Source organism: Benincasa hispida, chromosome 10 (assembly GCF_027475165.1).
Source record: "Benincasa hispida cultivar pf3 chromosome 10, pf3_genome.v1.1, whole genome shotgun sequence".
Taxonomy (NCBI): Eukaryota; Viridiplantae; Streptophyta; class Magnoliopsida; order Cucurbitales; family Cucurbitaceae; genus Benincasa; species Benincasa hispida.
Window position 1 is genome coordinate 10619729 of NC_143487.1, and position 25280 is coordinate 10645008.

At 31.8% G+C, this 25280-nt stretch overlaps 1 protein-coding gene, 1 long non-coding RNA gene and 1 pseudogene across 6 annotated transcripts; all 3 read right to left on the reverse strand.

Moving 5' to 3' along the window:
• Nucleotides 1-3464: 3464 nt before the first annotated feature.
• LOC150033102 (uncharacterized) lies at nucleotides 3465-5331 on the reverse strand (annotated as a pseudogene).
• Nucleotides 5332-9578: 4247 nt separating this feature from the next.
• Nucleotides 9579-17405, reverse strand: LOC120087704 (OVARIAN TUMOR DOMAIN-containing deubiquitinating enzyme 12-like). Of its 4 annotated transcripts, none has more exons than XM_039044570.2 (14): nucleotides 17266-17405; nucleotides 16619-16708; nucleotides 16326-16434; nucleotides 15917-16025; nucleotides 15454-15785; nucleotides 15197-15357; nucleotides 14523-14596; nucleotides 14293-14347; nucleotides 13982-14056; nucleotides 13789-13862; nucleotides 13637-13685; nucleotides 13330-13414; nucleotides 11011-11067; nucleotides 9579-9963 (listed from the first exon to the last, which is right to left on the reverse strand). In XM_039044570.2, the coding sequence occupies exons 5-14, from the start codon at nucleotides 15767-15769 to the stop codon at nucleotides 9899-9901; spliced, it is 1011 nt and encodes a 336-aa protein (XP_038900498.1). In that variant the 5' UTR covers nucleotides 15770-15785; nucleotides 15917-16025; nucleotides 16326-16434; nucleotides 16619-16708; nucleotides 17266-17405; the 3' UTR covers nucleotides 9579-9898. The 4 variants fall into 4 exon arrangements, with proteins under 4 accessions (XP_038900498.1, XP_038900500.1, XP_090161722.1 ...); XM_039044572.2 differs by having other exon boundaries at nucleotides 16503-16708; XM_090305596.1 differs by lacking the exon at nucleotides 16619-16708 and having other exon boundaries at nucleotides 15454-15769; nucleotides 17266-17385.
• Nucleotides 17406-20092: 2687 nt separating this feature from the next.
• On the reverse strand, nucleotides 20093-21205 carry LOC120089219 (uncharacterized). Of its 2 annotated transcripts, none has more exons than XR_016524148.1 (3): nucleotides 20755-21205; nucleotides 20391-20604; nucleotides 20093-20295 (listed from the first exon to the last, which is right to left on the reverse strand). It is a non-coding gene; the product is annotated as an uncharacterized LOC120089219 (long non-coding RNA). The 2 variants fall into 2 exon arrangements; XR_016524147.1 differs by having other exon boundaries at nucleotides 20379-20604.
• Nucleotides 21206-25280: the final 4075 nt, after the last annotated feature.

Genomic DNA, 25280 nt, shown 5'->3' on the forward strand with positions numbered 1-25280 from the left:
GGCGGTCTGGAATCAACGCATGCGATCAATTCCTGCAATAGCTGCAAAAATAGACACTTTGAAACAGAATAACGCATGATATAGGGTTAGTGAGGATTTTTTGTGCTGGTCGACACAAACTTACTTTTTCATATGAATTCTTGGTATTATTGACGCATATTCTGCTTATTAGCCCTCATAATTCTAAGTAAAAGACTACAATAGCTTGTATTTCTAAAAGCTATCAGCCCGCTTTGTAGGTGTTACAAGTGTTGTAAAGTGCTACAAATTATCTGATTCTAATCATTCATCTAGAGACGTAGGAGCGTGGGTATCTTATACAAAGAGTTTTGTATAAGACCAGATCATAAAATGATTAGTCTCATTATATAACGCCATTAATAATAGAGACTTACATTTCACTGGGATGACCATAGGTGACATGACCTGAATCCTGAGTGAGTTGTGAACTCCTGCTCATGAAGGCGGTTCTTTGATTTGTATGGGTGAGAGTGGTTAGATTTCCAATTCAATAGGTTTACCATTTTGAGGATTCATCTGACTAGGGAGCTGGGAACACAGCTACACAAGACGAAATTCACTTCTTCCCCGATGATGGGGCAAGTAGATAAATTGCTCCCTTAAGAGCTGATTTCGGGGCTTGAACATAGTGGCCACACCTTCTCCTGGCCCGAGAGGGACTTGGTCATAATTGGACTATGACTTATTGTTCATCAGAGGAATCAATGGTACTTAAGGAGTTAGATGTAATTACAGGGGCGAAACAATAATTTTGGTCCAACTATACTTACGAGCAATTTGAGCAAGGTCATCGCAAGTGTTTATTAGTTATATCCAATGGACACAAAAAATTATCTATAGTGCGAAGAGTACACCTGTCGGTCTTTAGTGGAATGACCGATAGTTAATGAATGCTGGGTAATTTAATTAAAGAGTTTAATTAATTATCCAAGTACCGTTGGAGCTTCAATCTACAGGTCCATAAGGTTCCCTTTGTAGCTCAATAGGGATTTAATTGAGAATTATTTTTAGAAGAATTTGAAGTGTTCAAATTAATTAAGAGAATTAGTTATATATGATATAATTAATTAAATTAATTATATATGTGATATAATTAATATAATGTATTTGATAGTGCGGAAATTTTTTTTCAGAGAACTTTCTCTTTTCGTGAAGTACAAGAGAGCATACTAAAACCACTAACCTATCATGATAGAAAGATGAGAGATTTTAGAGGGATGGAGTTAGAAAATAACTCCCTTCATTTTAAATTTCAAAATTTTAAAATAAAATTAAATAAATTAAAATTTATTTCAATTTATTTAATATATATAAGTATACATTAACTAACTTAACATATAATATATACTTACTATATGTTATATCTAATATAACATATAACATATAGTTTAATATTGTATAAAATACAATATAACCTATGATATTAATTCTCTCATAAATGGTATTTAATATAAATCTCATTTATATTAAATTCAATTATATGAATCCAATTCACATAATTAATATTTGAATCATATTCAAATATTTATTTCCTCTCATATAAATTTTATATTATAATATATCAAATATATTATAATAATTATATCATATATATTATAATAATTATATCATATATATTAAGTTAAATTAATTATATCCTTCAATTAATTTGAACAATTCAAATAATCCAAAATTGATTCTCATTAAATACCCCATTGAGCTACAGAGAGGACCTCTTGGACCTGTAGCTTGAAGCTTCAACTGTACTTGAATAATTAATTAAACTCTTTAATTAATTTACTCAACATCCATTAGCTATCGAACATTCCACTGAAGACCAACAATTGCACTCTTTGCACTATAATATATTTTTGTGTCCATTGGATATAACCAATCAATAATACGATGACCCTTCACAAATTGGTCGTAAGTACAACTAGGATAAAATTACCGTTGTAGTCCTATAGTTACATCTAACTCCTTAATTACCATCGATTCCTCTAATGAACAATAAATCATAGTCCAACTATGACTAGACTTCTCTCGAGCCAGAAGAGGGTGTGGTGCCACATTGTTCAAGCCCCAAAATCAGTCCTTAAGAGAGTAATTTATCTATTTTCCCCTACTTTGGGAAATGAGTGAATTTCATCTTGTGTAGTTGTGTTTCCAGCTCCCCAATCAGACGAGTTCCCAAAATGGTAGGCTTGTTGAGTCGGGGATCTGACCACTCTCACCTATACAAATCAAAGGAACGCCTTCATAGGCAGGAGTTCACAACTTACTCAGGATTTAGGTTATCACCTATGGTCATTCTGGTGAAATGTAAGTCTCTATTATGAACGAGTTATATAATGAGACTAGTCATTTTGTGGTCCGGTCTTATACAAACTCCTTTGTATAGAATATCCTCGCTCACATGTCTCTGCATGAATGATCAGGATCAGATCATTTGTAGCACTTTGCAACAATTGTAACATCTACAAAGCGAGTCATACTCGTAGTGTCACCAGAATAAGGTATCCAGCTTTATCCATCTACTACAGACCATTTAGGTTATCATTTAAACATGATCCAACTGTATGTCTCTACATACATGTTTAAGCTATAGAAGATAATCTTGAATGCTAGTTTATTGGTTTGTGGGTTTAAGCTACTAAATGTCAAATAAAACATCTCATATTTTATTAAATAAATAAAATGTTTGTATAATACAATTACAAACTATAGGACCCTACGAGATTTAGGGTACCAACTCAAACACCTACAACATTGATAAAATGGTGGCAATATACACGTTCACGTCTATAAAAATCATATCGATAGTAAATGCTACATCATCTTATAAATGGTGGAAATTTACACGTTCTATGGTTTTGACCAGCACGACGACAACGACTATACTTTGTCTAGTTTTTTTTCGTCAATTGATAATATTCTTTATTTTCGATGTCAGCCTGTTGGATGCTTAACAACTAGAGGTAATATATTCATGTCAAGCCCTGTAGGTTTCCATTTAGCATGGTTCCCAACTGGACTAACAAAACCAACATAACATGAAATCAAGGTACTTGACAAAAAATACTTAGGAACAAAAGAGTAAGTATCCATATTGTGGCCACGAAGAACAACAAGTGCATGGACACATGAAATTTCATCAAGATCCCAAACACGACAGGTACATGGTTTGCAATCTAAATGTATCATAAATTGATTGCTTCCATCAATCATTTGAAATTGAACATCATTGATTGCATTAACCTGAGAAAAATGACACATAGATAACAAATTAATTAAGATCCAACTATCTAAGTCTATCAGTGATAGAAGCCTATCACTGATAAGAGTCAATCATTGATAGATTTTGCGATATTACCCACGAAAACAAATAACTTTTACCGTGAAGCTTCTCGATATCTGATGTTGTGTTCGTAACTTTCTCTCAACCCAACTAGTCAAAATAGTTTTCATACAATATACAGCTTTACTTTTATCATAAAACCATTTTTGAAGTAATTGTCTGATAGAATCAAGTAGTGATATCATAGGTAAATCTCTAAGCTCTTTTAGAACTGCATTTAAGGATTCTTAAATGTTGGTAGTCATCATCTGATATCTTCTTCTTCTACAATACGCACGAGCCCACCTCTCGAAACCAACCTTACTAAGATAGTCTCATATGTTAGGATGTATAGCCTCCATCCATCTCATATTCAACTCAAAATCAGCAACAGTATATGCTTTTCCACATCTAAAAAACATATTATCAATAGAAGAGTTTTTATATGTCAACTTCAAACTTTTCAAAAGGTGTTGCAAACAAACACAATGTTCAGTAGTTGAAAAAATATTTTGAACACCTTTTGGAATGCTTTAATGTCGATTAGACATAATAATTAAACCTTCTCGATCCCCTAAACTTCTCTTTATATTCTCAAAAAATCATCTCCATGATGCATCATTGTCAGAGTCTACAATACTAAAGGCAAGAGGAAAAAATTGATTGTTACCATCAGTTGTTGACGCCATCAAAAGAGTTCCACCATATTTACATTTTAAAAAGGTGTCGTCAACTAATATGTTTGGCCTACAATATTTCCACCTCCCAATACACGATCCAATTGCCATAAAACGATACTTAAAATGTCCCTCAGAATCAGCTTCATACGTAGTGAATGAACATGCAATAAAAAAAAGATATATAAAAAAATAATTACATGTTGTTTTACAATAGATCTATTACTGATAGACCAAATATCAATGATAGACCAATGATATGCTCATTTACTATAAGACCTATCACTAACAGACCAATATCAATAATAGACCATATCAGTTAAAAACGTCTATCAAATACTGACTATATACTCATTGAAAGCTTGATTAATGATATATAAAGGATATAAGGGGAAAAAAACCTAGATTCATTTCTTTCTGTTTTGTAAAAAAAAAACTTGGGATCAAGGCATAAGATTTCTTTGCATCACCATTCAATGACTTTATAATATATTCTTTCGTCCTCCAAGCTTTATAGTAGCTAATATTTACCCCAAATTTAGTATGCATGTGAATCATAATATCATCTGGAGTCAAACGGTCACAAAAGCTAAAATCTTTTATCATACAATCACCAATCAATGACGAAGATGCTTGTCTATGAGAAGTTTGAATAACATTTATAGAACAACTGTAATTAGCAATATACTTCCTAAGTTTCCATAGTTCCCCACCCTTCTAACCAGATACACGAACGTACCATTGACAATCATCTTGTGAACACTTTAACACAATTGATTTAGAATTTGATCTCACAGTCTTGAACTCAAAGTTATTCTCTATAGCTATGTAGTAAAAAGACTTTGATACTATTTCCTTACTAGCAAACATATCTTTTTCTTTCAAATCAAATGTAGAAGACAAGCTACTAATATGAACATCCGCTAGAATGTTGAAATCATCATTAATTGGAGAAGAAGAAGAAACAACACATAGAAAAATATCAAATCTACTATTGGAAACCTCTTCTAAAAGCATATAAATGGCATGAACAACTAATGGATGTCTTGTACTTTATTCTTTAATTAAATTTAAAAATCAAGGAACGTTATTATCTTCATGAATGTCAACCATAGTTTGAATGTCATTGATAATCCAATAAGATCGATAATTGTATTAAAGAAATAAATGCATCCAATTGAATTTCCTTTGATATCAAACTCACAAAATTCTCAAAACACATAATCTCATCGACCAATACACCTTTAGTCTTGTAATTTAACTATGTTTATCTTCCCATTGTCCACTATGAAACACCACTACTATAAGCTTAATCATATTTTCAAATCACTGCAAGAAACACAAATTAAACTCATAACATTGATAAACTAGTATAATAAATAGAAAACAGTATCTATCAGTGATAGACTAATATCACCGATAGACTATGATATGTATCTATCAGTGATAGACTAATATCACCGATAGGCTATGATATGTATCTATCAATAGTAGACTCATATTAGTAGACTAATATCAGTGATAGGAAGCATATGACTGATTGAAAAGAAAAAAGTCTAAATATAAACCCAAACATAAATTAACTCATGAAGTCTCAAAGGAAAAATAGAGTAGATGAGACTTGTAGAAATAATGAAATCGACTAATAACATCAACATACTTTAATTAAACATCAATGAAATCTAAAACAGTACAAATTTAAAACAAATTTTAAAAAACTAGATGAAACTGAATCCAAAAACTGACGAAGAATTACGACCTCGACTTGGGAGAAAGAATAGCACGAGCAAAGGATGAAACGAATTTATATTAAAAAATTGAGAGGATTTCAAAATACCGAAGCACGACTAGAAATAACAAATCGTAGGTAGAAATATCAAATCGTAAGTAGAAAACTGATTAATTGTTCCTCTCAGAATCATGCAAGGAAGAATGAAGAAGACGTACCTCAAAATCGTGCATGAGTTTGAGGAAAAAGAAAAGAGAAGCGAGTGGGAGAATGAAGATGACTACCTCAAAATCGTGCATGAAGAAGACGTCAGAGACGAAAAAAATAAAAGAAACACGGTTTTTTGGAAAACTAATTTTTAGTCTCTTGGGTTTTTTTTTTTTTTTTTTTTAGCAATAGATGTGTTTAGTCCTATGAGTTTATTTATTTATTTATTTTTGTCTTTAAAACCATTAATTATTTTTGGAAAACTAATTTTTAGTCTCTTGGGTTTTCTTTTTAGCAATAGATGTGTTTAGTCCTATGAGTTTTTTTTTTTTCTTTAAAAGTTTACAAATAAGTTTAAAAAATCATAGGGTTTTTTTTTTTTTTTCTTATTTGAAAGGTGTGCATTACATTTTAAATTAAAAATAATAATTAAAGCAGGGAAGGAGAGCGGAAGGAGGGGAGAGAGAAAAGATAATCCTTTTAATTATTGTTTTTAATATAAAATATCATATTGACATAAGAATAATAATAAAAATAATCAATAATCTTTTAAGAGTAATTATTTTAAATGATAAAATTATCAGAAATATTTTCAAAATAGTAAAATGTCATTATCTATCACCAAATAAATGTCCATCAATGATATTTTGTTATATTTATAAATAAATTGGCTTTTTTTTTTTCTATATTTGAAAATAACTCACCTTTTAAATCTATTTTTAAAATTGAGTCACTAAAATGGTATATTTTGAAACCTTATGTATGGCTGAAAATTTCAGATTAAAAGAGTAATTTTTCGTTATTTTAAATCAAATAAATGAAAGAAAGAAAGGAGAAAAAAAAATACCATGAACAGTGGATATCTTATCACTTCAACTAGAGGATTGACCAACAAACAGAACCACTTGAGTGCTTTGAGTACTATGGATGTTCAGTTATTCATTGCAATAGTGTTGTTTCATGAAAGGGGCCAAGCATAATTTTTTGAATTCAAATATTGGATGAAAATCAATTATTTTTTCAGGTCTCAAAATTGAAATACTCTTGATAGATTCATTCATCCTCTTATTCAAATATCTTAATAGAAAATGAATTTCTTGACTGATGTGAAGCATCAAATTTCCATTTTAGGATTTATCTTACATTTAGTTTTTAGAATATATAAAATTCAACATTATCTTTAATACAACATATGTGAAATGAATATTTGAATTTTGAATCCGAACGAGCGATTGTCTTAATCGTTAAACTATACTTATGTTGATTTAATTTATAAATGCTACATATCAAGTTTTCTCGCAAGAGTGTGATTTGCCGCTCAAAAATTTTTGAACTCTCGAAAGAATCCAAAATTATGTTGACATATAAAGCTACAAATACCAAATTAAAACCATTTCTTTACAAGTGCAAGCAACCGTAATTGGCACTTCATGCAAGTGATTTCATATTTGGAGAGTAAATATCAGCCAAGAAAGATCCTTCACAGAACAACTCACACATTCCATTTCTTCACTCCCTGTTTTGGTAAGAAAATTACTATCACCAACCTGCCTAACAAAGTACCCTCAACAAAATCAATACCCTTAATTACATTTTCTATCATTTCAATTTGTATTAACATCAATTGGACTTTCAATCCATCACTAAATATCCTAAGAAAAAAATGTGCCTTATTATTATACATATATGCATTGCATTAGCGTTACCAAGCCAAGAAGCATTTAAGTTTTTCATACTAGATTACTCCAAATCAAAATTCTAGAAAAGGCAAGGCCAAGAAGTTGCACTAGAAAAACACAGATTTTTTAATGTAATGCATAAACATAGAACAATTATAAACCTTTCGATATCTCAATCGCTAGCACGTGCGCACGCACGCATACGTGAATTTATATAAACCCTAAAAGGACAGTACATTGGATCATAATGTAATTGGAATACTTCTCTAAAAGAATTCATGGGTTCAAAAAACATGAAAGTCAAGAAGGCTACATCTAACTCCCCAAGAAATGCACCAAAACCCAATTCACCAAATGCCTCAGAGTCTAAGCTCATCCCTTCCAAAGCTCCAAAGGATCGTCATGCCAAGGTTCACGGGCGTGATCGACGTATCCGCCTTCCACCATTGTGTGCAGCTCGTGTGTTTCAGCTAACTCGTGAGCTCGGAAACAAAACAGATGGTCAGACTGTAGAGTGGCTGTTGAAGAAAGCTGAGCCATCCATTATTGCTCTAACTGGTAAAGATATTGCCTCTGCTACTCTAGATTTGCCTGGCTGCAAGCCTTTTGATCCATCTTCTTCATCAAACCTTTCTACTACTACAAATTTTTTTGAAGAAACTTTTGATGGAAACAACTATGCTTTCCCAATGGCTAATGAATGCATACCTTTGCCAAATTATGAATTTGATTTGGTCTCGGATTTTGATATGGAACTTTTTGCTCATCACATCGCCATGCTTCAAGAAGTGGCAGAAAACTCTGAGCGCGAAACTGAGGACGACGATGACTGAGATTTAGATTAATGGCAATTTATGTCATGTAATCAATATAAATGGTATCTCTCTGTATGGCCAGGATGATAGATATGGAGAAGTATGAACAATATATTTGCTAGTGAAAAGGAAAATAATAATCAAAGAATGAAAGAAAACTAGTTATGTTCTTTGTTATCAATGGAAAAGAATTCAATTTATAGGCAGATGAGCAGTTTGGTCGATGCCTAACCGTCCAAATCATATTATTGCTTGCCTGTCCTTATATGGCCTTACAAGCTTTTAGCCATCCACCATACCATCACAGCGCTTGCAAATTTAACAAGAACTCATTCCATTACTTCTTCCGACTTCATTGAAGCCACATTCGCTTTGAATGCTAGCAACCCCATTCGAGTTTCCCCCAAGTGCGAGTAAAAACTGCTAGCTGTGCCATGATTCTTTATATCAAGAATATCGTTGACAAATCATTATTATTGTTGTTCATGTTTCGTCTCACCAAAATTTTTCACATCTTACATCAGTCTCCACATCCAAAATCAACCATTTTGAATCCTACTAGTAAACTACTCAAGGATTGTTTAGAAAAAAAAAATTCTTTAAAAAAGATAGCTTTCTCTTCTTTATAATAAAACTTTAGGGATACTAGACATTCGGTTTTCACAAGCTATCCCTTTTTCTCCGTCCTTGGGTGTCCTATTGTTAATGACCTTTAAAGTTTAAAGAATTTAAAGAACAAATGAAACTAGGTATCATGAAATGGATTGGTATTAATATAGAGATCTCTATATACAGAAACTAAATCTCAACTCTTACAATTTGTTTTGATAATAAATTCAAAAATTTCAAACAAAGCCTAAAATCCAATAAGTTTATCCAACGGACCATATACCCATTATGGTGAGTCAAATTAACATATACCCCCAAGGAGAGGGTAATGGAGTTTTGTAAGAGCGCAAATAGTAGCTTCGTGATGTCAAAGAGGAAGTTTTATTGGTTGAACGGGAACATCAAAGTGATTAGGAGGAAGAAAGTGACTGTCTCTAGTGAAAATAAGTACAACAAAATTAATGTTCAAAGGTCTATTTCAAATGGGCTAAATGGGGTGCCTTTCGAGCATAAAGAAGCAGAAAATAGCATAACATAATTAGCATTTGCTTAAAGCGCTTAAACCCAAGTGTGAAATTACAATTGAAGTTACTTGAACCCGAAAAAAATGACGGGGAAAAGAAGATTCCAAGCAAATGTTAGAGATGCACATATTAATCAAAAAGCATGGCAGTATTTCTGTATTTCGCATAATTTTTCCCATTGAGTTCCACAGAGGAACAAAACCTAGCAGGAAAACGCGCTATGAAATGCATAACTCTTATGAATCCAATTAGGATTGAAATGTCCATACAACTTAGTGAAGATTGTGATTAGCAATATCTGAAAAATTGCTATTTGTGTCGTCATTCCAGATGCTCGTTTTGAAGCATCCACCATCTATTGTTCCTCGTCTCAAACATGGGTACATCTGGAGAAAACCACATAATGCACAAAGTTCTATTGGCTTTACAAACAGTATGGTACACGAGAAAGAATCAACATTCCATACAGATATAATCTTGAGATATAACAAAATACAGCAGGAATTACAAAACTTGTAAGATTGGCCTAATACGAATACTAGGGAGAGAAAGAAGAGGAGAGGGGGAGAGTGCTAACAATTGATGAAGACTGTTTTTTCATGCTAAATTAATTCATTTAATTTGCTGATAAAAGTTTATCAATTACTATTAGTTAATCGTAAGGATACCACTTTGTTGTAAAGATTTTTCATCTTTTTTGGATAATTATAGATGTTATGGAAGAGGTTATGCACTACATCTTGCCAGCTTCATCACAAGCCGATGGATTCCTACTTGAATCGTGGTAAGTGTTTATTTATTCACACAAGAATGCTACTTGAAAATATTGGTTTAAATACTATTTTCGTCCTCGTACTTTGGGCTTCGGTTCGTTTTGGTTTCAGTACTTTCAACCTTTATTCATTTTGGTTTAATGTGTGGATGTTTCAGTCCCTTTATTTTCATTTTTATTTCTCTTTTTCTCAAAATAAATTTTAGCATGACAATTAATGTACTAAACCTTTAAAATGTAGCTAGAAATTAGAATTAAAAGGTTTCCATTGTGTATAAAATTTAGGCTAAAATTTTGCAAATAAGGATCAAAATGATCATTTTTAAAGTACAAAAACTAAAATGAACATGTTGAAAGAACAGGGACTAAAATGAATAAAAGGTGAAAGTATGAGGACAAAAAAGAACCAAAGTCCAAAGTTATTAGGCAATAACATAGAATTAGTGAAGACAAATTCTTTGGAAAAGAAAAGGCATTAACACCTCATCAAACCTACCCGTTTTAACTTCACATAAAGACTGAACGCATCTAATACTTGAAGGATTAAGTATCATATGGTCTAGAAAAGGTGAAGAAGGATCCAACGATGTAAGCATTCCATTGCAGTTGACAAGTAAATTAAACAGTCAATTATTAAACTAATGATAATGAGAAAACTCACCTCCTTCAGGATATATTGAGTTATAGTGCACTTCAGCCCAAAAGCTCAAGCAAATAACTGCAAGTTATACATCCAATTAGAAAATCCTTTCAGTAATAAGTGAGCATGAGGGAGAAAAATAAGACTAGTTGAACATTAACTTGTCTATATTCAACATTTACACTGTTATACCCATCAATCCCTCGACCATTCAATCTTTGAAAAGTTTAAAGCTAAGAATACTCTCTAACCCAACATTTGGGCCATTCAAATATCAAAAGATAAAAGATGTAACTTTTCTAAGTAGCTGAACGAGAGGAATTTGAGCACGATTGACTGCTAAACTGGGATAATGAAATTAAATACGTGGTCTCAGCACATTACCGACCAAACAATAAAGCACCACTTAAAAGAACTTACAGTTACAGCAATCAATCACTTCAGGTTCTAATGATAAATTCCGTGCTCAGTAATATGCCTTCACATGCATCCCTATCAGAGTTTCTAAGGGGAAAATAGAGGGTCATTTGAAGTCACCCGTTTTCTGTTGGATAGTAAGCCTAAGTTTGTATCCAACATATTGTTAAGAGAGAAAACATGCTCAGACGATGGTAAATAAACTTAGATCAACAAATGAAGGGGACGAAGATTCAGCATTGTTACACAATTGATTTGAATAGGTCCTATCAGGAGAGGGTGTTAACTAAGTAAATGAGGGGGATACCAAAAGGAAAGCCTATTCATAGAACCTATTCATAGAAACAAGATAAAAGTGTTGCTGATAGATACAACTCCTAATGCCAAAAGAAATGTTCAGACCTGATATTAGGGAAATTTTATGAACGAATAGTAACCAACAGCGTACATGAAGCCTTTACTGCCTTCCCCATGCCAAAGAGGATTTTTACCATCAAAACATTGAATATCAATATAATCCTTACTGCTGGCATCTACAAAATCCTTGCTAAAATTTTGGCCAACATGTTGAAGATTTACTGCCTACAATCATTTTGGTGTGCTTATATTAATTGACAGATTATTAATCGCATCTGGACGCACAAGAATGATTGGCCTCCTATTACATCAACATATATGAGAAAGAGAAAAAGGGAAAATCTGGAGTGGGAAATATCATATTCATATTAGGGATCATGGCTCAAAGCGAAAGATGTTTTTACAGTTCACAGATTATTGGAGGCTGAAAAAAAAACTCTTGTTAGCAGCGATTAGCTCTAATGCCAATGCTTTAACATGTTACAAATGGATAGAAACTAGGAAAAGCCATGTTAGCCGGCTGAAACCTCGAGCAGTGCTTTTTCGTTAAGGCCAATAAGGATGGGGTGTTCGTGAGAATAATTTCAGACAATTAAACAAGGAATGTGGTTGATCATCAAAAACTATCTTAGGTGTTGGTAGCCTCAGTGACAGGGTTACCAAAGGACGTATTAGAGAGCATCTTCTTAAATGGGTTAAACCTCACCATTTAAGCCGAGGTCCATATGATGCCCCACCCCAACTTGCAGTCTTGAGTCTTTTGACAGTTATTACATATGTTGGGAGAATTTAAAGATGACTAATTCCAAATTTCCTTTGAATGCAATGCCCATCAACCCTTCAAGATTCTTTTGTTGGGCTCCAACCAAACTTCAAACAGGCTTGGACTGTGTGCCAATTTGATTATTAGATACCACGATCTTGCAACAATAGATGAAGTGAATAATGAACCTCAGCTAAAATCAAGGTGGACTTAGTAACTAATCTTGAATAAGGTTTGTTTTACTCATTCAAACACAGCAGAGTATTGTAACTTTGTCTAAGAATTTTGAAGAACTGCAAGATATTCATGTGAGCTATCTGCCTAGGTGGAATCAATACTACTGATATGCTTTCGTAGAGAAAGCAATTGAGAGCAATTTTTCCAAATTGGCGCTTTCCTTTTCAAGAAAGTGGAGATGATGAGGATCATACGCTTCCTTTGGTGTCCTTTCTCTAGCTATCTTCAATATAAAAATCCTCCACATATTTGGTTTTCAGATTGTTGCCCTAAACTTCCATTGTAAAAGTTTTAACACAAGACCTACTCCCATACCATGTTAAATCACCACTGAATCCAAAAATTTAAACTAAAAAACTATAGTAAGTTTAATCTTATATCAATACTTCAACATTATATATATTCTGACTACTAAAAGTCCAAGGTCAACTGGCAATTCTGTATTTCATATAATCTACAATTGTACCGGTTGAGACTCGAGAGTTCATTAGAAGATGGAAAATCTTGCTCAGAAAATCTCATTTATTAAATATCAGAAAAACAAAACAATATAAATTATAATGTACCTCTTTTGGACCTTTCAATATTAGGAAGGATCTCAATGTAGCAGGTATCTTTGAATGATGTGATCATGAAAATTTTAACACCGTACTGCACCACCATACAGAACCATATATTAGGATATGATGAACTAATTATTTACATTGCTGTCTTGTCAGAAAGAGTTACAAGTACAAGGAAGAATAGAAGCTAAAGCAGTTCTTAGTTAAACGTTTATTTTGCTGCAGTGCTGTTTGTATACAACATAGGCTGAACCGTGCTTTATAAAGTAGCTAAATAACATTATCATGATAGCTTGTTGCCCATACATACCGTATCGGCAGCAGCCTGCAAAGTGACATGATCGCCCCATTCCCCACTCCTGTGATCAACCCAAAGAAATTCCACAACCAAAGACTCCAGTTAGATGTCTTACCAATCAAATAATCAGGGGAAACAAATCGTGAAATGCATCAAATAAGTACTTGGACATTTTCTCCAGATAGTCAGTATAGGCCATGGGGACATATCCTTCATATATCTCTGGATATGACTTTAGCTGAGAGTTAAAATAGTTCATTATAACAAACTTTAACACTACATAAGAAAAGGCCATAAAATTATAGCACAAAAAAAGAGCTACAAGCAACATTTAAATACAAATATGCCAGACCAGACCTGATTAACAACTTGCTCCCTCACAAATTTATGGTGCTCAGAAGTTCGATAAATTTGATCCGACAGAGCACGGAACTGGAACCAAAACGAATATAAGAATGCATGTTTAAGAAAGCTCGTTTAGAGCCCTCAAATGTAATAAAACAGGTATTACAGTGAACAGTATGTGATTCAAATTACTAACAGCTAAAACAAAAGATATCTAAAATAATGACATGGTCATCATCCTTAGTACTATAAACAAGACAAATATTTTCACCTGTGACATCATAACAGACAGAGGATAAGATGATAAAATAGGACAACCTAACCTGGCAGTTACCATCTCCTTGCACTTTCAACTCGATCAAATCATATAGCTGCAGTCTAAGGAGGGTAGGGGGCAGATTAGTTCCGCACGATAGCACCAAATAGTATCATGATATATTCTTGCTAAGCTACAACAAATTATTGTAGCTATCCAAAATTATAGATAAGCGTGTGTGAGAGTGAGCTGGGGACAGGCAAGAAAAGGGGTGTCAGACAAACATAGAAATACCACCTGTCCAATAGCCTTTGATGATCTAAAGCTTCCTCATCAACAGAAGGAATTTCTCCATTAATTCTTGGAACGTGCTACAAAAACTCAAAATAAGTACTAAAAACATTGAGTATCCATGCACCATTTTAGCAAGTAGTCAGAAAAGCAGAAGTCATAGTATGAACCACCCCAATCACCATATAGGTACATGCATCATCTCCAATTTCCCTTTCAAATTATCAATTACACTATGACCATAGTTCAAGAGCCTTGGCCTAAGAGCTTTTGACAAGAAGATAACCCCTAAAAGAAAAAAAAAAAATCAAACAGAAAGAAAGAACAAAAATGAAGTGGAAACTTCAACTTGCAGCGACGGTAATTTAAACCACTAACCGCATCCTAGCCTTTATTAACTTTAAACAATTAATAGGAGAATGCTAAACAGAAGTAAAAATATATTGACACATATAAACAACATGAAAAAATAAATAAATAATCAGATTTGAACGGCAGGGCTCAAGTTTGACAGATAAACATGAGAACCAGAAGAGATTTCCAGCAATCTGACCAATGAAAGGAAGGATCCTCCCAGAAATACAACTAACGGGGAAATCAACCACCCTCAGCAGAAGACACATGCACAGCATATAATAGCACTCGAGTAAATATGAGTCCTCTTTCAATGCATAACTTACAGGAATTGAGATCATCTGATTCAATCTTTTTCCCACTTCTCCATCAAGGGTATACTCATCAGTCAGCTCTAAAGAATATGACCAATCATCCCCACTGTAGGATGTCTCATCAGGCATAGTACATGAACTATCATCTTCCTCTTCCAGATCATTATTATGCTCTGAAAAATACAATTAATTTTAAACATAGAAAATAGAACCTAGGCGTTGAAACTTGAATATGTTCTACATTAAATGTTAAATTTTGTGTCACATACCAAAACCATAGGTATTAATGGACAGACTAAACCAATCTTGTGGACACATGGAAAGTTGTACATTTTCTGTCCCTTCATCAAAGGATACTGGCTCTGCGACTGCAAGCTGTGAGAGTTCTTGAAGAGTTTGAGCAATAAGCTCATTATTTTCTATGTTGCATGCCTTGTTATAATTATCTACATCAAAACATTGTCCTTGATAGTATTGTATCTCATCATGAACGTTCCCACAATACCCGTAATTAGAAAATGGGTTTCCATCGAAGAGTTCAAGGCCCCATCGAACAACATCAGGATCTTGCTCGTGAGAAATCATCTCCAAATAAAAATTCCTAAATCAGGATATACTAATCGAATTACACAATCAAGACCAAATACTAAATGAGAAATTTTTCTCCCACTAATTCCCTCCCTCCAATGAGTCAATGAATGCAATTTCCACCATCCAGCACTTAGACCATACCTGTAATGAGCACCCGAAAGTGCAAAAGGAGATTTCTCTAATGGAAGGCAGAGAAATACAAAGTCATCCTTTGGTTTGTTGGAGAAGAAATTTTCAGGTAGCCTTTAACCTGCAGGAAGTCATCGTTAGTATTTCATGCCAGCAGCAAATGAAATGACTAAAATCCAATTTATTAACACAGATGGAACTTGTTTAGACAGAGAACTAATCCAAGGAACAAGCAATTCGAATAATGCAGTAGGGTTGCTCGTGAGTAATCATCTCCAAATAAAAATTCCTAAATCAGGATATACAAGTCGAATTACACAATCAAGACAAAATACTAAATGAGAAATATTTCTCCCACTAATTCCCTCCCTCCAGTGAATCGATGAACGCAATTTTATACCATCCAGCACTTAGATTATACCTGTAATGAGCACCTGAAAGTGCTAAAGGAGATTTCTCTAATGGAAGGCAGAGAAATACAAAGTCATCCTTCGGTTTGTTGGAGCAGAAATTTTCAGGTAGCTTTTAACCTGCAGGAAGTCATCGTTAATATTTCATGCCAACAGCAAATGAAATGACTTAAATCAAATCTACTGACACAGATGAAACTTGTTAATGCAAAGAACTAATCCAAGGAACAAGCAATTCGATTAATGCAGTGAGGTGAGAGTGAGTCAGAAAACACAAGATGAAGCAGACGAATTATTTCTGTACACTCAATGAGTTGAAGATTCTGAATAACGCGTAAGTGAACAGTGACATTAACTCCACCAATCTTAACGATCAATACGCTTCAAATATTCACTGAAAAAATAAAGAAAGAAAGAATCATTCTAGGATTACATCTATGGCAGCTAGAAATAGACAAATACTCGAGAACATTCATACATTGTGAAATAACAAACAGAATCGAAATAGTAAGCTCAAACTCACAGAAATTCATCAGTAACAATTAGGACAGTCAAAATTAACGGAAGAAATGAAAAGAATCGAAAAGAAAATGAATTAAACTAATCAACAACCGAGAAGAACAACGAATACGAATGAGAAACTAAAAAAACGGCCATAAAAGATAATAGAAGTAACACAGTCACTGTATCGTGTTCGGAATGAAATTATGCCATGAATGGCCTTCACTTGCTTTGATTTGAAGGTCAGAGTGAGTTGTAATGGATTGCAGAAGGAATGGCATTACTGATAGCTCCACATTTTGTTAGCAACCAAAGAATCTTGTATATGATAATCAGACGGAAACCGCGAAAAATAGAGAAGCTTACCATTCGCGGGATTCGGGTATTGCAATTAAGAGTATGAGATACAGAGACGAAAGTAGAGAAAAATGGACAGCATTGCACATTCACCTTCGATTGGATCGAGATACAACAAAGATGCTCCAAGTTCCATCGCTGCACAGAGAGTGTGCTTCGCAGAGTGGAATCCAAAATAAATAAATAAAATATATATTATATAATAGGTATTATTATATATATACACACACGACGTTGAATGCGGGTTCGAAATGCCACGTAGATAAGACCAGCGGTCAAAAGAAAGAAGAAAAGTTCAAATATCATTGTGGTCCAAAGTTTGTTTAATTCTAATGTCTATTTTATTAAATGTTCAATTTTAGTCCTTATTACTACACTAAAAAAAACACTTAGTGTTTTTTTTTTAAAGACATTTTTAGAGTCTATATGTTTTTGTCTAGTTTTCTTTGTATCATTAAAGGATCTTTGGAGCAAGAACTATTCTAAAATTATAATAATCACCTCTTGCTACATTAAATATTATTTCAAAACTCTCATTTGCTAAATATTTATTATTTACTATAGTTTTTACTATTTTATTATTAAAATAGTGTTCATCATTTTTTATTATTTACTACCGTATTTACTATTTCCTTCTCAAACTAAAATAGTTTATACCTCAAATACACTATTATAACCCAAACTAAAATAATTTACACCTCAAACGCAAACTATCATAACTCAACTATAATAACTAACTCCTTATCTCAAGTGCCTTCTAAATTTTAAAATGTTACACTTTTAGTTTTTACGTCCTGAATTTTATTTCAATTTAGTTTTTAAGTTACAAAGTAAGTTAAAAATCATTTAGTCCCTAAACTTTCATAAAAGTAATAGTTTAGTTTTCTGAACTTTAGTTGAGTTTGTAATTTAGTCCCCGAGCTTTCGATTTTGTATCAACTAATCCCCGAACTTTACTATATAACAATTTCTTCCTTGTACTTTAAGATTTTGTAACAGTTTAGTCCCTAGTGTATAGATTATTGTCAAGATTTAATGAGAATTCTTGTCTAAATAAATGGATAAACTAATTAGAGACTCGATTTTTATAAAATACAAAGTCTACATCATAAAATAATAATAATTAACATCTAATTTTGATTAATTTGATTACATAAGGGACTAGTTCGTTATGAATTTAAAAGTGCAATATTAAATTGTTACATATTAAAGTTCAGAGACTAAATTGTTACAAAATTGAAAGTTCAAAGGCTAAATTGTTATAAATCAAAGTTTATGGACTAAATTATTACTTTCATAAAAGCTTAGGGACCAAAAGTGTTTTTTAACCTACAAAAAATTACAATTTTACCTTTGAGATTTGAGTTTTATTTTAAATCGGTCCCTGTATTTTAAAATTTATACTTTTAACCATAATTTTTCATCCAATGCTCACTTTCAGTTTTTAGTGCTAATGTCTTTTAATTAAATTAAAGTTATTGCAATTAATAAAATTTCACTGGTTATCCATCACCATTAAAAAAAATTTAAAATTTTCACTTTATAATTATTTTAAATAAATTTATAGACAGTAATACTTAAAAGTGAGTATATATTGAAAAATCGAGATTAAAAGTATAAATCTTGAAGCCTATAAACAAAATTGAAACAAAACTGAAATCTTAAGGACTAAAAGTGTAACAAATTGAAACATATGAACTAAATAGAAATTATATTCAAAACCTATAGATCAAAAAAATATTTTTTTTCTTCTATAAATCTTAACACTATTACAAAAATTGGATTACGTGACGTTTTTCCAATGTGAAGTAAAGGATATACCTGGTACTTATAAAAGCGTTGAATATTCGACTGTCAAGTATTTGACTGTCAAGTATTTGACTGTCAAGTATAATGTGATAACTTAACTCCGAAAAAGCGTTAAGACAAATGTTTCTTGATACAATTTTCGTGTCAAGAAAGATAATACACTTGACATTGGTGGTATGTCAAGTTTATTGATTCTTGACATTAATTACGTATCATATATGATAACTCTTGACATTTTTTATTTGTCAAGTATATGTCTTTTTTTTCTTTCAAATTAAATGTCCCAATTGATATTCTCATTTTCTATCTATATTCCAACGATACAATTACATCAACTAAATAAACATTATACATGTAAGATCTATCAACTCAATATATTCACTAAAAATTGTTTTTGTATACAAAACTCAACTTTCAACAAACACAAAAGTGACACAAATTGTTTAATAAGTAACATCTCAACAAAGTACATTATTTAATTTATATATTGAGTTTTGAAGTCTAAAGATCGAGAATTAAGGGTCAGACAAGCCATGTTTAAGCAAGTCAACCTGCAAAATAAAATAAATGGTGATAACATTAAATTTCAAAATATAGAAATAAGTGTCAAGATATAACAATGACAAAAAGTCATGCACAAGGAAAAATGTACATGATTGGCTTCCTTTATGCAATGGAAAAATATCATACTCGAAACTTAAAAAAATATCTACAACTTAAAAGTTAGGGACTTATTGGGATTTTATTCATTCTCTTTTGACCATATCCAATTTCAGGAGGAACAATTACCTTTTGCTGCAAAACGAAGGAAGATGAGAGAGATTTGAGAAAATATAATAAAGAAGAAGAAGATTATCAACAAATCAAGCATATGCTAAAATTTAAAATAAAAGAATGCAGAAACCTTTCCCCCAACTTTCACAACTTTCAAGCGAAAGCGACTTGACACAGTTGTAATCCCTCTATAAAGGCAATTAAAGTGCATATCTAATGGAAAGCTAATACAGGAATAAATAAGTAGAAGAGAATATTGGAAGCCCAATCTTATCTACCAGCAATAAAAAATTTCTTCAAAATTTTATTCACCAAAATAACTAATTAACTCTAAATAGATTACCCAAAGTGTGGCTTGATTTGAATGTCACTTCAAAACTACAACTAAGTAATCCAACCTACGAAAAGTTCAATAATAATGGTTACATACCCAAATTCCAGCAACTATATAAGAATTCCAAAAGAGTTTCAAGACCCCAATACATCAAAACATCCAAACATCGATAACTTTGCTGGACAGTGGCTCCAATCCCTTGAAATCTTTGAATTGAACATCAAAAATTGAAATTAACTCAATTATTAGACCAATACTTCAATGGTAACAAAGAACTATTAATACTAACCTCCAAACTTACCAAAATCTTGCCAAGATTGGTCTCAAACCTATTGGACAGCAACTCAACTCCTTCCAACACTTCAAAATCAATCTCATCATCAAACATTCAAACAAGCAAATCATTACAGAAGATGCTAAAATTCTTCATGGTTAACTCCTAGACTAACAAGCCCTCAGATTCATGAAAAATGGCTTACTCGAATTGTTTGCTCAAATTGATGCTTCACTCGAGCCTTAAACACAAAATTCAATGTAGATATAAGCTAATTTGAGGGGTCTCAACCCAAATCTAAAATCCGACCAAACATTAAACTCACACCAGACCAATGGGTAGAGAAAAATAACAAGAACCCACTAACTTCACCAAAAGGAACCCAACTTACCCAAAATTTCACCCAACTCCACGATCTGGCAAAAATCCCAAGGAACGGCGATGGTTGAGGATGAAAACAGTGGATCCTATGGAGGACTAACTAGATCTAGAACAAGGGCAGCACGGCTGTACGGCGAACGACGTCTGGCGCAAGGTTAGGCGACTCCAAACGATGTGCAGCGGTGTCTGGTCGGCGCGAACGGCGAGTAGCGAACGCTCCTTCTGGCTTGGACGAAGGAGACGAGCGGCGACGTCTTGTTACACAAACGGCTGGGCTCGACGGCGATGGACAACTTCGACTGGACGCTGGAGGGTGGTGGCTGAGGGAGGAGCTAGTCAGCTGCCGGCAACGGAAAGAGGGAGAATCGGCTGGGGCTGGTGGGGTGCTGCGAAGAGAAGGTTTCGGAGGGGAAGGGGGTTGCAAGAGAGAAACCAAGGAAGGAGGAGTTTCAATTTAGGGCATTTAACCATTTTACTTATTTAAAATAATAAGTTAATTATTTTTTATATTTTACTTGACACGAAAAACTTGTCAAGTAATGGTTCGCGTGAAAATATCCGAAACATTTCATCATTCTCCGTTCTTTTAACTCTATTGCTTGACATTTTTTTTTTCTAAAAGATCATTAATTGACCTTTTTTGTCAAAAGAAACGTCAAGTAATTAAAAACTACAAGTTTTAAGTAATGTAGATTTTGTAGCAATGTAAATTTAATCTGTTAAGATTAATTTTTATCATAATTGACTAAATAATAACAAAAATGTTCATGCAATAATGTGTAAAATGTCCATGTGAAAGACAATAAAAAGTTTTTGTATAAAGTAATAATAAACAAGCGATAGATTTTTTTTTTTTTTTTTATTGAAAGTATAAGAATTAAAATTAAACATTTGAATATAAGATACTAAGATTGAACAAATTTTAAAATATAAAGATTAATAGTATTAAAAAGAAGGTGAAATGGACCATGATATCCTTTGGCATCCTCATTATTTTTTTCTTCTTTTCTTTCCTACCTTTTCTTCTTTTCTTCCTTTTAATTACAAAACAAACTTCTTTTTATTATTGAACTTAAAAAAAAAAAGATAAATATTAAAAATACAACATAAAATTCACCATGGAATTCAAGAAAATTCTACCAAGTCAACATATTTCATGTTGTTTATGATATGTATACCAAACTTTGTGATTTTAATTGATAGCTGTTTTTCTAATGCTGTTAAAAAACGTGACCATTTTTTCCTTTTTTTACTTCTTTCGTATGGTCCTCTGAGTGAAGTTCTTGTTATTTACTGCGAAATTTTCCTTCTTTACTCATTAAACGCTGTTTTAACCGGGCCCTAAGGCCCACTTCTTCAATTGAAGCCCAATATATCATTTAAAATATTATATTTTTAGTTCTTATATTTAATTTTGATTTCAATTTAGTCTTTAAATTTATAATGCTACAATTTTACCTTTGAGATTTAAGTTTTGTTTCAATTTGGTTCATTGATTTCAATACTTACACTTTTAACCTCAATTTCTCATCAAATATTTATTTTTAATATTAAATATTAATGTCTATTCATTAATTTATAAGAAATGAATAAATTAAAATTAATTGCAACACTATTAAAATGAATTTTAAAAATTTCACTTCGTAATTATTTTAAATTAATTAATATACATTAACACAATAGACAAACGTGAGTATTTAATAGGAGTATATTCATGGGTTGGGTTAGATAGGTTAAAAGATTTTTTTTTAAACTCAACCCAATTGTTCGGATTTTAAATTTATTTAACCCAAATAACTTTAATTAAAAAATAAACTCAACCCAACCATGAATTATTTGGATTGGGTTGGTTTGGGTTGCTCGGATTAATTATTTATTTTTTTGTTCTGAAATGAAGTAAAATGTTAATATGCAAAAATTTGATTTAATTATTTTCATAGAATTATGATTAAGAAGAATCTCAATTACAATTTATATAATGTAAAATATATTTTCAAAGCGCTAAAAAAACTATTTTTATGAGTTAGAAAAAAAATTATCCAAAAAAACTAATGAAATTAAATAAAACTGAAATAAATATATGTATATCTAATTGTATCATAAATAATATACAGTTTAAAGTCAATAACAAGCTGGGGTTGGTTCATGGGTGGTTGGTTTGGGTTATTTTAGATGAACTAACGATGAACCTGACTCATAAAATTTATTCGAACCCAACCTAACTTAATCTGTGTGATTTTGAGTTAGGATATCAACTCTTTTTAGGTTGGTCGATGATCGACTTTTTCGAGTCATCAAATTTTTTAAACACCCCCTAACATTTAATAAAAATTTACATCACTTTTGAATGTACCTAATCCTAGAAGTATAAATGTTGAAATCTAAGGAATAAATTGAAACAAATTTAAAATTTAAGGATAAAGTTATAATATTCTAAAATTTAAGAACTAAGTTGAGATTAAACTTGAAATTTAAGAATTAAAAGCGTAATTAACACCTATTCACCAAGAAGATACATTTTTCTCTTTATTATTATTATTATTATTTTGAATAAAGCATCAATTATTTGTTCAGCTTTAATATTGTCAACTTTTACATTTCAACGCGTTTTTAATATATTTAATTCCATTTACTTCACAATTCAGGATCAGTGTTGTATTAATTGCATTTTATAATAACGACGTTTGTGTTTTAAATTCTGCTTTCTTTAAAACGATGGTCATAAAAACTATGTATTTGTTTTTTACAATAAAAAACTATGTATTATAAATATTATAAATAGGTGTTAGATGTTCATGCTTAGTCTCTAATGTCAAATGTCATTTTTCTACCTGTCATTTTGCATATAAATAGTGACATTTGGTGAATCTTGAAATAACATACATTGATGAGAAATCCACTTTAAAATTCCACTCAATTTTTCATATTATCCAATTTTCATAATTTTAGTTATTTTATTTTATTATTTTTTTATTATTATATTATATTTTCTCCATATTCATGTTCCCGTTGTGCTCTCCAATTTCACAACACGTTATCAGCACGACTTCCATTGTTGAAGGTTGGTCCTAAATGTAGGTCAGTTTTTTTTTCTTCTCTTTGTTATAATTAATAAATTAAAATTTTTAAATTGTGTATATTTAGTACATATTAAATTTCTAATATAAAAACAATGTTTTGTGATAGTGATGCCATGACAACACTTATCAAAATTAGAATTCGTAGTCATTGATATTAATGACAATAATTATTTGTCATGGAAACTCGATGTCAAAATCCACCTGTGATGGTTTGTGAAAACCGGCAACGGAAGCAAGATTGTTTCCCAATTTTCAAATTCACATAGAAAAATAAAATTCATAGTCCAAGCATTCTAAACAAACTAAAACATGCATAGAACAACAATACAGAGAAGAAATTTGGGGTTTGGATTACTGACCTTTGAAGACAATGAAATCTTCACGAGTTCCTTGTCTAATTGGTCACGAATACTTTGAATCTCCTTGAATCACGAACTCCCAAAGATAAACAACAAAATCGAAACAATTTGTTGAGCACCACCACAAGATAATCCTCTGTATTATCCTTAGGATATGAGAATTACAAGAGTTTTGTGGGCTCTATTGATTTTGGGAGAGAAAAAAAATTAGAAGAGATGAATTGTTTTATGGGAGAGGCCTTCACTGAAACCATAGACAGTATATGGCTTTTTGGAAGAATGAATATCGACTATATATATATATATATGATAACCATCTTATCATATAGTATATATTAAACTATATGTTATATAGAATATAACACATAACTTATAGTTTGAATTCTCTCAATAATATATGAAATGTAATATAAATTAAATTTATATTAAATATGTGAATCCAATTCATATAATTAATATTTGAATCATATTCAAATATTTATATCATCTCAAATAACTTTATATTATAACGTATCAAATACATTATGTTAACTATATCACATATAATTAATTTAAATTAATTATATCATATATAATTAATCCCTAAATTAATTTGAACAATTCAAATTAATCAAAAATTAATTCTCATGAGCTACAAAGGTGACCTTATGAACATGTAGATTAAAGCTCCAATAGTACTTGGATAATTAATTAAACTCCTTTAATTAAATTACCCAACTTCCATTAACTGTTGGTCCACTCCACTAAAGACCGACAACTGCACTTTTTGCACTGCAAATATATTTCTGTGTCCATTGGATATAACCAGTCAACAACGCGATGGCTCGTAACAAATTGCTTGTAAGTACAGTGGGCTAAAATTACTGTTTTGCCCCAATAGTTACTGTTGAGGTTGATGCTCTAACGTCTCGTGTCCTGTAGTTTGTAAATAGTTTGTACGAACGCTTGTGCTGTATAATATATGATATTTACTTCACATCTTGATTTTGCTGAGTTAAATGTTTTATTTGCTTTATCACAAACCAATAAACCTAAGATCTATGGTTATCTGTATGTAACTTAAGCATGTATGTGGTGACATATAAGTGGATCATGTA